This window comes from Penicillium canariense (genome assembly GCF_028826845.1).
Source record: "Penicillium canariense strain IBT 26290 chromosome Unknown utg000007l_segment0_segment0, whole genome shotgun sequence".
Taxonomy (NCBI): domain Eukaryota; kingdom Fungi; phylum Ascomycota; class Eurotiomycetes; order Eurotiales; family Aspergillaceae; genus Penicillium; species Penicillium canariense.
In genome coordinates this window covers 498,479-513,277 of record NW_026622734.1, presented here as the reverse complement: position 1 = coordinate 513,277, position 14,799 = coordinate 498,479, and the positions used below count along the sequence as shown (strand labels likewise).

General features: G+C 49.4%; 9 protein-coding genes across 9 annotated transcripts, besides 2 other annotated features; 5 read left to right on the top strand and 4 right to left on the bottom strand.

The window, feature by feature from the left end:
- Window positions 1–832: 832 nt before the first annotated feature.
- On the top strand, window positions 833–2,715 carry N7482_009231 (S8/S53 family peptidase; the record flags this gene model as incomplete). Its single annotated transcript, XM_056691355.1, has 3 exons — window positions 833–1,629; window positions 1,688–2,027; window positions 2,074–2,715. 3 exons carry the CDS (start codon window positions 833–835, stop codon window positions 2,713–2,715), a joined length of 1,779 nt encoding a protein of 592 aa, XP_056539061.1.
- Window positions 2,716–3,231: 516 nt separating this feature from the next.
- On the top strand, window positions 3,232–4,044 carry N7482_009230 (uncharacterized protein; the record flags this gene model as incomplete). The annotated part of the gene is made up of 1 exon (XM_056691354.1): window positions 3,232–4,044. The coding sequence occupies one exon, from the start codon at window positions 3,232–3,234 to the stop codon at window positions 4,042–4,044; it is 813 nt and encodes a 270-aa protein (XP_056539060.1).
- Window positions 4,045–4,308: 264 nt separating this feature from the next.
- Window positions 4,309–4,942, bottom strand: N7482_009229 (uncharacterized protein; the record flags this gene model as incomplete). The annotated part of the gene is made up of 3 exons (XM_056691353.1): window positions 4,309–4,465; window positions 4,521–4,598; window positions 4,656–4,942. The coding sequence occupies 3 exons, from the start codon at window positions 4,940–4,942 to the stop codon at window positions 4,309–4,311; spliced, it is 522 nt and encodes a 173-aa protein (XP_056539059.1).
- Window positions 4,943–5,082: 140 nt separating this feature from the next.
- Window positions 5,083–5,884, bottom strand: N7482_009228 (uncharacterized protein; the record flags this gene model as incomplete). Its single annotated transcript, XM_056691352.1, has 6 exons — window positions 5,083–5,254; window positions 5,310–5,387; window positions 5,438–5,525; window positions 5,578–5,630; window positions 5,681–5,820; window positions 5,879–5,884. 6 exons carry the CDS (start codon window positions 5,882–5,884, stop codon window positions 5,083–5,085), a joined length of 537 nt encoding a protein of 178 aa, XP_056539058.1.
- A 227-nt stretch (window positions 5,885–6,111) lies between these two features.
- Window positions 6,112–7,287, top strand: N7482_009227 (uncharacterized protein; the record flags this gene model as incomplete). The annotated part of the gene is made up of 1 exon (XM_056691351.1): window positions 6,112–7,287. The coding sequence occupies one exon, from the start codon at window positions 6,112–6,114 to the stop codon at window positions 7,285–7,287; it is 1,176 nt and encodes a 391-aa protein (XP_056539057.1).
- A 590-nt stretch (window positions 7,288–7,877) lies between these two features.
- N7482_009226 (DUF3716 domain-containing protein) lies at window positions 7,878–9,209 on the bottom strand (the record flags this gene model as incomplete). The annotated part of the gene is made up of 4 exons (XM_056691350.1): window positions 7,878–8,004; window positions 8,055–8,645; window positions 8,702–9,052; window positions 9,118–9,209. The coding sequence occupies 4 exons, from the start codon at window positions 9,207–9,209 to the stop codon at window positions 7,878–7,880; spliced, it is 1,161 nt and encodes a 386-aa protein (XP_056539056.1).
- Window positions 9,210–10,613: 1,404 nt separating this feature from the next.
- Window positions 10,614–11,471, top strand: N7482_009225 (aminoglycoside phosphotransferase family protein; the record flags this gene model as incomplete). Its single annotated transcript, XM_056691349.1, has 2 exons — window positions 10,614–10,927; window positions 10,976–11,471. 2 exons carry the CDS (start codon window positions 10,614–10,616, stop codon window positions 11,469–11,471), a joined length of 810 nt encoding a protein of 269 aa, XP_056539055.1.
- A 725-nt stretch (window positions 11,472–12,196) lies between these two features.
- N7482_009224 (uncharacterized protein) lies at window positions 12,197–13,123 on the top strand (the record flags this gene model as incomplete). Its single annotated transcript, XM_056691348.1, has 1 exon — window positions 12,197–13,123. One exon carries the CDS (start codon window positions 12,197–12,199, stop codon window positions 13,121–13,123), a length of 927 nt encoding a protein of 308 aa, XP_056539054.1.
- Window positions 13,124–13,533: 410 nt separating this feature from the next.
- Window positions 13,534–13,783: a sequence feature (Protein overlapping with rRNA (N7482_009223, KAJ5152745.1) was converted to a misc_feature.).
- A 126-nt stretch (window positions 13,784–13,909) lies between these two features.
- Window positions 13,910–14,013: a sequence feature (Protein overlapping with rRNA (N7482_009223, KAJ5152745.1) was converted to a misc_feature.).
- A 10-nt stretch (window positions 14,014–14,023) lies between these two features.
- Window positions 14,024–14,545, bottom strand: N7482_009222 (putative dUTPase; the record flags this gene model as incomplete). Its single annotated transcript, XM_056691346.1, has 1 exon — window positions 14,024–14,545. The coding sequence occupies one exon, from the start codon at window positions 14,543–14,545 to the stop codon at window positions 14,024–14,026; it is 522 nt and encodes a 173-aa protein (XP_056539052.1).
- Between the last annotated feature and the right edge of the window lie 254 nt (window positions 14,546–14,799).

Sequence of the window (14,799 nt, the reverse complement as noted above, 5' to 3'; positions counted from 1 at the left end):
CCAAGACGGGATAACTGTACAAATGCTTCAAGTTCTGCAGGGACATCCTCTTGTACCTCCATCTCGAGCAAAATGGTCTCGCCAGGCTTTAGAACCGGGGGGTCTCAGTCACTTTCTTTGATGTGGATTCTGTTTCCCTGGGAACCATCTTCTGTATCCACTGCTTGGTTGACTTAGAGGGCCGACGGGCGATTCCACTAGCGGACTGATAGAATGTATGGAAAGTTTTAGCGGGTTGTGATTTTAGGTAAGGCCCAGTGCCTAGAAGATTGAACTAGTGGAAGTGAAGAGCAGAAGCGGAGGAGTTCGGTATAACAAAGTACCTATTCTTCTAGGGTCAAAGGAATCATTAGTAGCCATGTAAACGGGTGGGACCTCAGCGTAAGATGTACTCCGTGCGTTGCAAAGGTGAGCGTATGAGCCGAGCAGTTCTCCAATAGGTCTTTGCGTTTTGCTTGTCTGCCCCACTTGTTCTCGGTGGTGGCTCTCCACCAAAACTAGGGCGTCTGCCTTGGCGTTGTGATACATGTGCAGGTGATCACATCGGCTTATCATGTGAGGGGGCACTGTTTGGCTGGCTCGACCCCATAAATCTGAATGCAGATAAAGCATACTCAATGTGCACATCACAAAGATTGTATTGTAGTTGATTTTCAGAACCCTCTTCCATCCCGCACCCGAGCTCGCTTGAGCCTACATTTGGACCAAGGTGGTACTATAGTACTTGCCTTGTTTTCGCAAAATCGGTTGAGACGAAGCTCGATGAGTTGGAATCACACCAAGTTGAACTCAAGCATGTCCACGCATCACATGATAACCCAATTGTGAAACAATGACACCACGTCTCGTTTCAACGGTGGGTGAGATTGTGTTTGGGAGATATAAACTGGATCCTCGTGCATTAGAGGTAGGAGAAAATGACTTTCTTGCCGTGATGAGCTTAGGAGGGGTGGAAGTCAAGTGCTGCTACAAACCATCTTCCCAATGGGGTTTCCTCACTGGACTCTGCGGGAAACATGATAAATGCCCTGCATGGCGCTTAGTCATGGACCTCGAGATTCAGCAAGTCTTTGGCAAGCTTGACTACGCTGCGCTGAGTGTAGGTTTCAAGTCGAGCGCTCAAGGTAACCAGCCCCAGCACGGTATCGTGGTGACTGATGATTACGGACCTCGAAGGGACAACAGCCATACTTGGCAATTCAACGCCTCGACGTCTGCCAGTGGGGAGGAAGGCGACACCCTACGTAGGTGCATAACATGGATGGTCAAGGAGGCCAGGGATTCACAGGAATCGCACCTCTCGCTTTCTTGGGAGCTTTGGGTGACGGTGAGACACGATGGAGACGACCTTTTCATTATCAGTCCGGATGTCTCTGGTCGACTACAGGGGCTCGATAGAATATGGGCTTTTTGGCCGAAGGGACCGATTCAGCCGAGGACTGTCCAACCGCGCGGAAACGAAGGAACGGAGCTGAATTGTTACAGGCCGACTGTGACACCGGTTTCGTTACAGAAAAGCCATGGTAATCAGACGGCGGCGCTTACGACTGAGCTTGAGATGGCACTTGAGCATTCAGGCCTCTCGGGATCTCTCTTTGACTCCCAGTCCGTCCTTCAACCTCCTGGATCGTGCGTAACTTCGATCCTCACTGTCATGCTCACAAGAGATAGACCTGACTGTCCACAGAAATGTTTCAGCGGAAAGATGGCTCGACAAATTGAACACAACAGTCGGCCCTCGAATACGTGAGCGTCGACGACAAGGAGACCCGGCGGTAAAAGTTGCCATTCTTGACACTGGGATTGATCGCGAACATCCGGGAATCGAAGAAAATCGGAGAAAGAACTGCTCCAACATACGGGATTGCCGAGATTGGACGGAATCTCCTTATGGTATCGAGGATCGTGTGGGCCATGGTACTGCAGTGTGTGACATCCTTCTGCAAATTGCGAAAGTAGACCTGTTTGTCGGGAAGGTGTCAGATCGAGCAGATTTTGATGACGGAACACCGACAAGAGTCGCCGAGGTAACATCAACCTTCATTGTTATGGCAGTAGAGCTAACTCGACTAGGCGATTAAACATGCTGCTTCGAAAACAGGGTGGGACGTTGATATCATTGTGCTATCGCTCGGGTTTGACCGGCAAGTTAACGCGATTCGTTGTGCGATCCAGGATGCCTTCAGCCTGGACAAGATCGTGTTAGCCGCTGCGTCGAATTCGGGCTCCTTGAGTCTTGAAAAGCGAGTGACTCATCCTGCCAACATCCAAGGGCAAGTCCTCAGTATTCGATCTGCTACAGGCTTTGGCTCAAGATCTCCTGCTTCACCCATGCGCTCAGATGGCGACGATAACTTCATGATCCTGGGTGAAGGAATAAAAGCAGCATGGCCACCGCACCTAAACGAATCGGCCTGTGAAACTCGCTATGTTTCGGGGAGCTCCTTTGCAACGCCGGTGGCCGCAGGTATTGCGGCTCTTGTCCTAGAGTTTTCGACGCAGCGAGGCAGAAATGGGCCTAACGTATCTCCGCAACATAAGACGGTCCTGTGGTCCTACCGCGGAATCCGGAGGATTTTCCTCTATATGTCAACCATAGACGATCAGAGCGTGAACATTGATTGCCGCATGATTGCGCCTTGGAAACTCTTCAATCATGAACGAGCCTATGAGGGGTTTAGATACGAGATTGAGATGTTGATGAACTCGACTTGATAGACCTACAGCTTTGTCTGAGTGAGTAGCTAGACTGATGCTCTAATTGACTATCGGGCTAGCGGCTACAAGAGTGGGTCATCAATTTGCTTGCTTGCAAGTGAAGATGAACCACGGAGGTGCAAGTAGGTCGCTTCTATATGAGAAAATGTATATGTAAAGTGAAGAAGACTTAACCTCGTATGGCATTGCTGGGGCCCATTACGTCGTTTAGAGAACAAATTTCTTATATGTTGCCAGAAATCACGTAGGGCTTAAAGGGAATAAATATACCAATTCATTCAGCCATTTGCGTCCAGCTCAGCTTCCTCTCCGGCTGCTCTAATTTGCATGTTATGTCCACCAACAGCTCACCCGCATTCGATTAGGTTGCTCCAATCACCTCTCACCACGTCTCATTGAGGCTACACATGATCTCGACCCCGCCCAAACCGAAGCTTTCGAAACGGACTCTTAGGTAAACAAGCATGGCTTCGGGCTGCACCAACTCTCAACAATCGAAATTCAATCATCGAAATGCCCAAAAAGACCTACCTACGGCCAGCCAGCGATGACTACGCGCCGGAAAACAATATCCAGCTCGGTCACGTCTGGCGGAACCCGCGAGACCCTGGGTCATTCACTGGGGACCCTCTTCCTATCACAAGTGACATGAAAATCAACTATACCCGCAAGGATTCTTTTACCATCGATTTGGGCCGCAACTCCCACGGAGAATTCGCTCTCTGGACTAAGGTCGCCCAGCTGCCCATCCTGGCAGCCGCCTGCGCCCACTGGGACAATACTGCAGGCGGCGCCTACAAAATCCCCACGATGGACACATACTCCATCGAGCCGACGCCGGCGTACATTGAGAAGAGTGTTGCATCCGTCTCAGCCGAGATTCTCAAGCCCGGACCAAATCTGTACATGGTCACTGGTGTCAAAATTGCGCGGGGTGGCGAGGGAACATACAGGGAGTTGCAGGCCTTTGGTTTCAACATCCAAGGAGGCACTGGTGCCTTTGGGGCATATGTGCCGGCCGAGGTGGGTCAGAAGTTAAGCTACTCCAGGGGCGCGCACTGCAACCAGAGTTTTGGCTCAGCCGGGGATTTTGTCTTCGCTTACCGCATTAGGGAGATTTTTTACAAGAGTGGCATGTTGAAAACAAGGGAATACAATAAAGGAGCGGTTCTTGGGGAGCATTTCAGTCCGGTTGGAAAGAGTGGTAAAGAAGAATTGGACCTCGTTATTACGGAAGCTGATATCGGTGATGATGATGTTGAGGTCATTGGAGAGCGTTATTCTTTTACAGATGATGATGGTGAGTATTGCAACATCGTGTTCTGAACAACATTGCCCAGGACGGCATAATGAAGACGATCCCCAAGTACATTGACTGAGCGCCTTGGCTGGAACGTTTGGCTTTGATAATGATGATGAAGATAGACATGAGTCAGCGAGCGATATATTCGTTTTCTTTCCATGCGCCATGAATAAGTGATCTTAGAGAAATCAAGGATATGGAGATAGATAATGTGCTGTTATTCCCTAGCATAGCATAGCAAAGATCATTAAGAGGTCGAACGAACAATTCGGCTTCTTCCTCAGCAGCTACCATTCCCAGAGTGATGTGTTTTGATCCTGATCGTCCTTTCTCATGAAATCTGGAGAGTCCGGTTTGGCGAGCTCGAACATCGCTATCAACTTGGGACGAACCTCGACCGGACGTTTGGGCTTGCCGGCCTTGCTGAAGTGTCCGATAAAGTAACTATAGTACATCAGTAAGTAAGCAAGCTCGTTGACATGACGTGGAAATAACATACAGTGTTTGCGTCTCCCGGTGCCAAACCAGATTTCTTGCGCGGGTCACCCAGGGGTACCACCCGTTCTCTCGTAGCTTGCTAGATCGTCGCCAATACTTAGACTCAGTGATAGATAGAGAAGGGATATCGACTTACAGAAGAGCCTTAGCAAAGACTGCGCGGATTTGCTCTCTTTCGTCGCTTTTAAGAGCCCAAAATGGCTTAGCCCCAAAGCTATCTCCGAGGCGTAGTCCTGGAACGATTTCCCACGCAAGCCAGATAATAAACCCACCCGGAACTAGCCCTGACCGTTTCTGAGTACCGGTCTTGTATCCGAGGAGCTTCGGTGTGTTACATGACTTTTGAGTGAGGTCCCGATAGGCGGCCAGTTCTCCCGGGGTATAGGTTGTGGCTTGTCGGCCTCTGGTATCTGCATCATCCATTACAGTTCTTCGATGGGGAACTTGAATATAGACTCTCATGAAGGCTTTGTTTGCAGACTCTTTGGGATCGCAGCATAGGAATTGAATTTGGCCCGGGCGAAAGAACAAGCGCCAAACTCATCGTGCTCTTCCTTGGTGAGCTAGGCCTCCTTCTCGCTCAGCTTCTCGAGGATCTTCCACTGGGAAGAGCGGGGTTTATAAAGAGTGATAACATTTCCAGGGCCGATGCCCTTGAGGAACCAGGTCGAGAATGAGGATGACATTGGAGCTGCTTTGGAGATGGGTTTGTTGGGTGGTAGCGTCAAGGTGAGGCTCTTATGTGGGCCAGCTGCAGCGCCTTGCGCTAGCCGTATTGGGCGCGAGGTACTTGAGGATGATCTCGGTAGTATTGACGTTGTGCATCCAGAGGGAGAGGGACGCTTTGCTGGCGGATTTACCAGCGAAGCTGTGGGCCCTGTTAATCATGTGGAATGGCAGGCAAGGGGAGAGAAATACTCATGTCCGGTATTCTTGATGACTAGACGGACGTTGTGCTCATGCGCGAAGTCCAGCCCCGCGACGATATCGACCTTTAATCGAGTAGCTGGTGTAGTTGTCTAGGACACAAGGCCGGTACTCGGAAGTGAAGGGGTCACAGATCTGGTTCTGAAAGTAGGGGTTCATCACCTCGGTGGGGGCATAGTAGATGCTGGCAAGTTCAGCACAGCAGCATGCCTGATTGCAAGCACTGCAGCTTACAATGACGTCGTGTCGGTGCACTCGTTCTGAACCGCGGCGCAGGCGTCCGCATTGAAGATACCGATGGGCCAATTGTGGCAGGAACTTGGCAATGGCACCGTAGGAATAAGACAGCCGTCTTTTGTATGGACGTACCCAAACTTTTGCACAGGGTGTGTATGCCTTGAAATATTTACTTTCACTTTTCTGAATTCATACCAGCATATTTAGTGTAGTAAGCGAGGACAGTTTTGGTCCGCGTCCTCTTACAGTAAAGGCAACTACAGCTTCACCCCTTTGGGAAGTCGGAGCTTCCTTCATCCATGACATCTCTTTCCCTTCCACACCAACCTTTTCATCACCCTGTCATCAACCTCTTCAGCGAGAAGAGGTGAGTATTCAATGTTGATATGGAAGCTCCGCTTATTGACAGAATTTCAGACCTAGTCACCATGTCCACCCCCTCCTCACCTCCACCATCAGGATCATCAAGGATCCCAGTACCAAGAAAGAAAAGATACCCCCTGCCTACCCTAAAGGCAGACATCCAGAAAGTGGTGGATGCACGAGGAAGCACCTACACCACGATCTCAGCACTACTCGTCATGTGGGAGGCCGATGATACCGATGCAGCGAGCGATGTTTCATCAATGTCAGCATTACTCACAGACCAGTTTGGTATTACGCCTACCATCTGCAAGTTAGGTCGATCAGATCGGACACCGGCTTGGACATTGGCCGGTGAGATTCACTCTCTACTGCAAAAGAACCACACTCCGACCGCCGCTGAAGCGAAGTCCTTGTTCATCATCTACTATGTTGGACATGCTACACACAATATTTCAAATGGGCTTGTCTTTTGCTCTAGTGGTGGAAAGGATCTACCCTGGGATGCTATTCACCTTGAACTTTTCGCTAAGGATGCCAAGCTTCAGCACGTTGACTCTCTCGCCATTTTGGATTGCTGCTATGCAGGTTCGGCGAGAGCGGTATCCACAAGATCTATGCAAATCTTGGCCGCCGCAGGTCCTACTGAACAAGCCCGATCCCGAACTTCGGGCGCATCCTTCACCGCTCGTTTTGGGGGAGCGGTACGCTCGCTCAAGGCGCAGGGTATGCATATTATCACCATAGCGGCAATCTGGGCAGAAGTTGAACGACAGAAGCCAAATCCGAACACTCCAACATCGCAACTATCTGTCTTAGGTGGGTCATACCCAATCTCCCTGCCCTTCAAGAAGGGTAGGGTAATGTCACCTACTAGCCGCATCCCAATCGCCGCAAGAAGCAATATACGCGACAGGCATATCCTGGTTAGCCTAACCCTTGATGGCCGCCATAAAGACGCGACAAAAGAGTTCACTGACGCTATTCAAAAACTCCCTGGCCGCCTCAAGATAACTCTTGTCGATGCTTATGAGACGGATGCATCTGCTCTTATCCTAGCTAGAATGAGCTTAGAGGTCTGGGCAACCTTTTCCCATCACGTTGACTTTGATTTTGTGGGTATTATTATTGGCCCATCTCTTGTCCACGGCGTGGATACCCTGCAGCCTGTCAATAAGACTGGTGAAAACATCCCACCAGGACCGCATGTCCCTGTACCGCCTGGAAAGCCTTTCCGCTGATAGCTTTCCCTATCCCGATGTCCTTTTACTCAGAATGATCCAATGGCTCTATGTCTTATTCTTTTTATGTACTTAATGAAGCATAATCAATTACTCACAATTTATCATTCCGTGTTTCCTAATGCTAGGTAGATAAAAATAGATCAAGAACATCAAGATCAAACACATAATCCAGTCACTAGGACTCCCTTCACCCTGAAACCGATTCATATCTGCCCATGGCCTGCTACCCACCTGCTCATGGCCTGCTACCCACCTGCTACCCACCTGCTCATGGCCTGCTCATGGCCTGCTCATGGCCTGCTCATGGCCTGCTCATGGCCTGCTTACGGCCTGCTACTTATCTGCTTATGGCCTATAGATTGGTAAAGAGCAATATAATAGGGGTAGGGGGATAAATACTTTATGTGGTATATTGGCTGATGTTTAGGTAGTTGGTCATGCTGAAAATAAAGATTGACCATAGAGAGATATTAGGATATTATAGGGGTTATAGGGAGATTCCCTTATTATTACGAAAAGATAAATTGATGAAAGGTAACTTTGATTCATGTAAGTTGCTATTATAGTGAAGTAGGATAAATAAAAATTCAAAGCTCAAGATAGTGACGCATCGTAGTAATGTCAAACTGTAGGCCCGCAATTGCCTGTGTGAGAGCTGGGCAGTTTGTAGACAGATTGGCCTCGTCTACTAGGTCAGCTACCTTGCTCATAGACCTATTGACAGCAGAAAAGCAGCGACGCATGTTGTCTGCATTCCCTCCAACCCCCCAGCATTCACGTTCAAGTTGTTGTCGGTACCGGTCCCGGTCAAATTTTCATTATCTCCACTCTCTCGGGAGGCGCTGGATGAGAGAGAGGACTGGCTGCGACGATGACCAGATGGCGAGGGCATTGTCGCAGAGCGGGAGCTGGGGCCAGCCTGAGGAAGGAAGCTGCATCGCTGTCCATCTCCGGTCCATTGGCAGTTGGCACAAGGAATGTGCCCAGTTACGATAACACATTGGTTGAATGGGCCATTCTCTTGCAAGCAATGCCTGCAAGTCGCCAGTTGCACTGTCCCAACAATCTGCATGACCGCTGCCTCCACACGGTAGAGTTTCTTGGTAAGCATATCGTTCAGCCGCCCAGTAGACATAGGCTTAGCTGGTCGCAGAACAAGCTCGCGCCGGGCTGGAAAGTCAATGATCTGACGTAGTATCTTTCCCTTGATAAGGCGCCCATTTCTGGCTACCACATATGGTAGGGTGAAAATATATGCAGCTAGCTGGGCAGGCTGCATCTCATCAATACCACTTGAGGTGGTGGGGAGCACAACAGGTGTACCAATGACTTGGCTGCTATGGGCCGGGACCCCTCTTTTTGACTTGTCAGTAGAGTAGTTTAGAGTGGGATATAACTGTTGGGAGCTCACAGGTGGTCACTGTGACCAAGATCATCAGAGCGTCTGTTTGACGCGGTACCTGGGCTCGTGACTGGCACTAGCGGGGTACTAGCCGGGGTACTGGCCGGGGTCAGGTTTTGGGAGCTCATCGTCCCTGGCTGGTGGCCCTCAGGAGTGAAGAGTATGAGGGTGTGGATGTCGGAGCAAATGGTGTGAGGATGAAGAGAATGGGGGCAGAGGGTGTCAGGATGAGCACATCTGACAGAGAGTAAGAAGTATCGTGATGGTAAAAGGAACAAGGAGGGAAGAAGGTGAGGGTGAGGTAGAGAGAGGAAGGTGAAAGGGCATTCAAAAGCTTCTTCTAATCCAAGTGTTTCATCGCTTCACATGTGGTAGTCATGTGGCAGTTGCATGTGAACACTTTGATGACGATAATGAGTCGCGACGTGAGAGTGCTAAGTGTGAATGCTTCCAAGAGATCGGGCCGGTTGGCAAGCACTGTGATTTCGGGGTGCCACTCATCCCGTGCGGGCTCCATACCTCGATGACACAAGAGGTACTGGATGCGGCTTGCCTTGTGTGTTGAGCGATTAGCAATGATGCTTTCGAATGTCGACCAGACGTGGTCCGTTGCGCGCCGAATTTACAACCGACAGATAATTGCATTGGCTTAGTGATAAGTGTCCGTGCATAATAAACAGGATGAAGGTAACGTTGTTCTAGACCAGAAACACTTTACACAATATTAACATTCTTTCTGTAGAAGTAGCTCGCCTGGTAGAATTGTTGAAAATCGGAACTGAGTTCTCTCGGATTTCGTGTATTCCTCCTTAGCCACCCTTCTAGATCGTGGGCTACGCACGCCGCAGACATTACGCCTTTTCTTTTCCATCCTGTCCAACGCTCCTTGTCGAGGACTGGTAGATATCTTTCTGCGGAAGGTAGATGTCGGTCGCGCATAGGGCCTGGAGTCTTCTCCAGTGATGTATCATGGAGACAGAGGAAGTACAACGGGCATGACAGTGTCTTTCTGTCAGAGTCTCTACCATGTTGGATTATTAGCCCTGGAAAACCCCACTTTTAACACTAGCACAGGTAAGGGGAACCAGAAGTGGACGGCTCTCCTCTAAACAATATTCCCAATTACCGAGGAAGGTACTTTAAAAATGCGAGCAAACCCGAGTTCTAGATTATATATGAACTAGACGATGTCTGCAAAACGTCAAGCATGCATCCACTTTCGTATCTTCCAAAAGAATCTGGATGAAGATATGGGGATCCCATTCGATGTGCTTCCTTCCAAAGCAGAAGGGTGGAAAAACAGCCCCATTTCACCTTAGAACTGAACAGTTTACACGATGAGAAAGTTGTGCGACCGACCACAACATATGACCAACACGTTTGATTCTACGTTCATTCGGCTCTTCCTACCTTCATGAGACCAGTGGTGCGACAGATACTGGGTGCTGACCTGGATGATCTCATGAGGACGAGCCTTGGGCAAGTCCTGTACCCATTCTACCACAAAATCCCTACCATTGGCTCACTACTTCAGTCTCGAATCTCCCAGCTTTCCTCTCTCTGTTTTGATGGGCCTCGCTCGAAGTTTACTGAAGCCAGTCCTTCGATACTTGACACTTCCACGGTTCTCCTTCCTTGCCGTCAAATCCGTGCATGATACGCCAAATCTGGAAATGAATCGGTATAACTTCGAAAGAAAGGCCTACAACCATGGTACATTTGACCTACTCCTTGGTCAAAATGGGCCCCAGGAGCGTTGCTGACTAGAATATTCGGAGGTAGGATGCACCTTGGCTGTACTGGTACTTACTCCGAAGAACGATGCCTTTCACGTGATATCACAGAGCTTATAAACAGGAGGGGTGCTGTCACACTCTACATTGCACCTGTCAGCCTATCCACCGATCGAACCTGAACAACAATGAAGACAGCCTTCGAAATTCCGTTCTATGCAGCTGACTTGCCTTGTCCTCTTCCCACTAGCGCCGAGATTGAGAATGCTCCAGGCGTCTCTCTGGAATATGGAGGGCGAAGAATCGTTGGAGTGGGCCAGCATTTTGTTGTGAAATTTGGGCTCGGCGTCAATCTCATCGAGGGAGAAAACATGTTGTTTGTTCGAGAGAACACAAATGTTCCCGTTCCGCGGGTCTACGCCCTCTATTCGCACCCAAAAACTAGAAAAAATTACATTGTCATGGAGCGGATTATCGGTCAATCGCTTCTTTCTGCATGGCCGTAACTCACAACGCTGGAGAAACAACGCACTCTGAGCGACCTGCGAAGATATTTTGACGAGTTGCGCCACCTTCCATCGCAAAGCTACTTTGGCAGCTTCGGGTATAGGCCACTTCTGGACGAGATATTTTGGACCCAAGAACCTGATCCGCAGGTGAATGGCCCCTTTCATTCGGAAGAGGACCTCAACGAGGCAATGATACGAAAGTACACCTACAACGGGGGCACTCCCTACAGAGCGGAATATCTCCGGAAATGTTTGCCTCTCGTTTTCAAGGGCCACGAAGCGGCGTTCACTCACGGTGACCTTCAACGGAAAAATATCATGATCCGCGAGAAAAGCAATCGAAGCAGAGAAGAAGCAAACTTGGTCATAATTGATTGGGAAAAGTCTGGGTGGTATCCACGGTATTGGGAATATTGTTTAGCTATTTGTGCTTTGCGATGGGATGACGACTGGGCCCTCTGGATTGACAGTATTCTGACGCCATTCGTCTCTGAGGCTGCATGGTTACAAACACTGCGCCTAGAACTATGGTCATAGTCATCGAATATACGACAATATTTGGGACTATCTCGCGCCAAGGGCACATAAGTATTCCGGTGCTACGGAATAAAGGCCTTCTGCTAAAACGTCAAGTGGGAAATCCATACACGTGCCTCGCCTCCCATTTCTTTTGCTACCGTAGAGGTGATTCCCCTACAGTGTCAACCTGCTCTGCTGTGATGTCGTCCGGCGTGGCAAGTAAATCCTCGAACAAGGGACGCTGACCGAGAATTATCCATAGGGAACACGTCAGAGTCCAAATGTTAGCCGGGAAGGGCAGGCCCAGTTCTGGCTCAAACCGGGCTTCAGGCGGCCGAGTGAGAAGAGACGAAGGAGCCAGTCATGCACGGTCGCCTACTATTCGCCCCCGCTACCATCTCACTTGTGCCACATGTGCAAGTTGAAGCCCCACCGGGGGCCGACGACTCGTAATGGGGGTGATGTGACCCATGCTGATTGTTGGTGCTGACAAGCTCGTGGGAGAAATCCAACCCCCACTCGGTGACATGGCACTTTCTGCACGGTAGGGACTAGCGTCCTGTCACTCTATTAAACGTCATATCTGTTACGAGGGTCCTCCTTTGGGGACCGCGATATTGACGGGCTCCAGTAACGAGCCTTATGTTTCTTCAGCTCCTCGCAAGATGTCCAGTCGAAAAAGCCAGGCCTTGCTGCACCGATTGAAAAGAGTTTCGGAGCCTGCTTCTCACACCACCCGGAACATGCCATCTTCGTATTTTGATAACCTTCCTGTCGAATTACTGCAAGCGATTGTATGTCTGTTGGGTTCCCGAGAGCTGTGCATGTTCCGGTTGTCCTGCAAAAGGATATATGAGAGCACTCGACGCCATTGTGCCCGTGCCTTCTTCCAAGAGCAACACACAGAGCTCTCCTTAACCAAACTTGAAAAGTTGAGAGTCATCTCAAACGACCCGGAACTAGCACTGCCTGTCCACACTCTGGTGGTTAGGGTTCGCCCAGGCACACTGCTTGGGGAAGGCCTGCTATGGAATCGACATTCCTTCGGTTATCTATTACCACGAGAAGGCATTCAACAGTGGACCGATGTTCTGCGCCGCCTAGTGAATTGCACGACCTTTAACCTAATTTGCGACGGCTGGTCCGATAAAAACGAAGGTTTAGACCACCTCGCACCTACCGATGCCATAACGGTGATTCTGAATACCATCACAGAGGCTGGTATCCCCGTACGGGGATTCTTGGTGGACTTTAAACCTGCAAACTCAGCAGGTGCCAATGAACTAGATGTGAGACGCATTAATACGCCCGATCTTCAGGAGCCAGGGTTCATCACTGCTTGGGCCAACTTGCAAGCTCTCCAACTGAATTTCACAATGAACTCGACTATGATCACCGACTGGGTCGACTCGTTAGTGCGGCACGTAAACAGTCTCTGCAAATTGACAATCCAATTCGATCTCTGGTTAGAAGCGGAAGCAATCATCGAGCGCCTCTCATCTATCGATGCCCCTTCGCGGCTGCAAGAACTCCCTTTACAATCCGCGGCAGAAATAAACGGAGAGAGACTAAGCGATCTGCTGTGCCGCTATCGCGATAGTATTCGTGTCCTTAACATGCAATTTATACTATTAAGTGGCCTGGATGGAAATCGATATTTCGAATGCTAGGTCAATTTCCTTTGCTCGAAAGTTTCTCATGTCTTTCTCAAAGAAGACTCCTGCGTCCATTTGCCGATAGCCTCCCAGAGTCCAGTAACGGATGAATATACGGAGTTTATGTTTCGACCCAAAAGGCTAGGAGGACGGACTATTAATACCAGCGTCAGCTGTCGGGGACCAAGTGCGAAAGCGACTATTCAAAAGCTTGCCGAGTCGATGGAGTTAGCGTCTTCTTTGAGGCGATAAAGGCAACCGACCAAGAGCGCTTGACCCTACGCTAGGGGCAGTCATTTCAGAAGCTGATATGCTATCGTTGCACACTTAATCTAATGTGTTCGCCAGAAACTTTAAACTTCAAAGACACGGTTCGTTCGGCAAAAGAACACTAGACAGCAGTTGGCCGGGGCCAGATTTGATGGTCACATGGTAGAGTCGTGTCGCTCTTCCGCTCTGGGTTCCATTAGATCAAAACTATGAAGGTTTGTACGAATTGAAAGCAGGAATCCTTTGAAATTGCCTGCCTGGATACCAAAAAATAAAGACAAAAATACATACAACAGCCAGGATTCGCATGTGGTCACCCACCATACTACTAACTGGCCGGCGTGTGGCTTAAGTACGGCTGAGCGGACGGGAAGCCCTGTTCTCCACACCCTATGGTCGTATGTGCTCTAATGATCCCAGAGACAAATTATATAGGTTTCAAGAACGACATAATTGCATTGGATTAGCGATAAGTGTCAGTGCGTAACAGACAGGATGAAAGTAATGTTGTTCTAGACCACAAGCACTTACACAATATTAGCATTCTTTATGTAGAAGTAGCTAGTGAGTTCTCCAGGATTTCGTGTATTCCTCCCAACAGCACTAGCGACCCTGCCGAATCGTGGGCTGGGCATGTAGCAGACATCACGCTTCTTTTCCATCCTGTCCAACGCTGCTCATCGAGGACTGGTAGATACCATTATAGCCTTCGACCATTTCCCCCATTTCCTCAAATACAATTTGGGCCAGCTTGGCATTCTTGTAAAGAACAAGTCCGTTGGGATTCTTCACTTCCATAAGAGCTCCCATAGCACCTTCATATCCAGCATCGACCACACCAGCCGCAATTCCCACCCCGGACCGCCACAGCGACGATCTAGGAAAAACACTGGCCATGCAATTCCGTGGAACTTGCACTGTTTCGTTGAAATCGACCAAGTAGGCCCCTGGTTGTAGAGTGATTGTGTTGCTGGTGTTGTCAAAAGGCAGGATAGAAGTTTTAGCCGCCTGGCGCATAGTATTGTCGAAGTCAATTGTAGCTGCTGAGGTCCATTTCGAAACTTGACGCAGAGTAAGGTCGACACCGCAAGGCTGTTGCTGCTGGGTGACTTGTCGCAGGTGACCCACCAATCGTCGTGTGACAATTTCGGCTCCACTGAGAATCATAATGGAGCGAAAAAGCTTCAGCGGTGATAACAATGGCAAATGCAAACGTACTGTGGGAGGGAGTACGTATAATGGCATTTTCAAGACCATCAACCCCTATTTTATCCCCAAAGTCCGTCCCACACCGCCTACCTTTTGGTACTGTTGAACTCGGTGTAAATAAGAATACTAAGTAAGTTCGTTGTTCGTGTTAGTATGAGTTGTCAGATGGCTTCGCTTGTTTACTTAGACCCTTCAGCCACATGCTGGTTTAG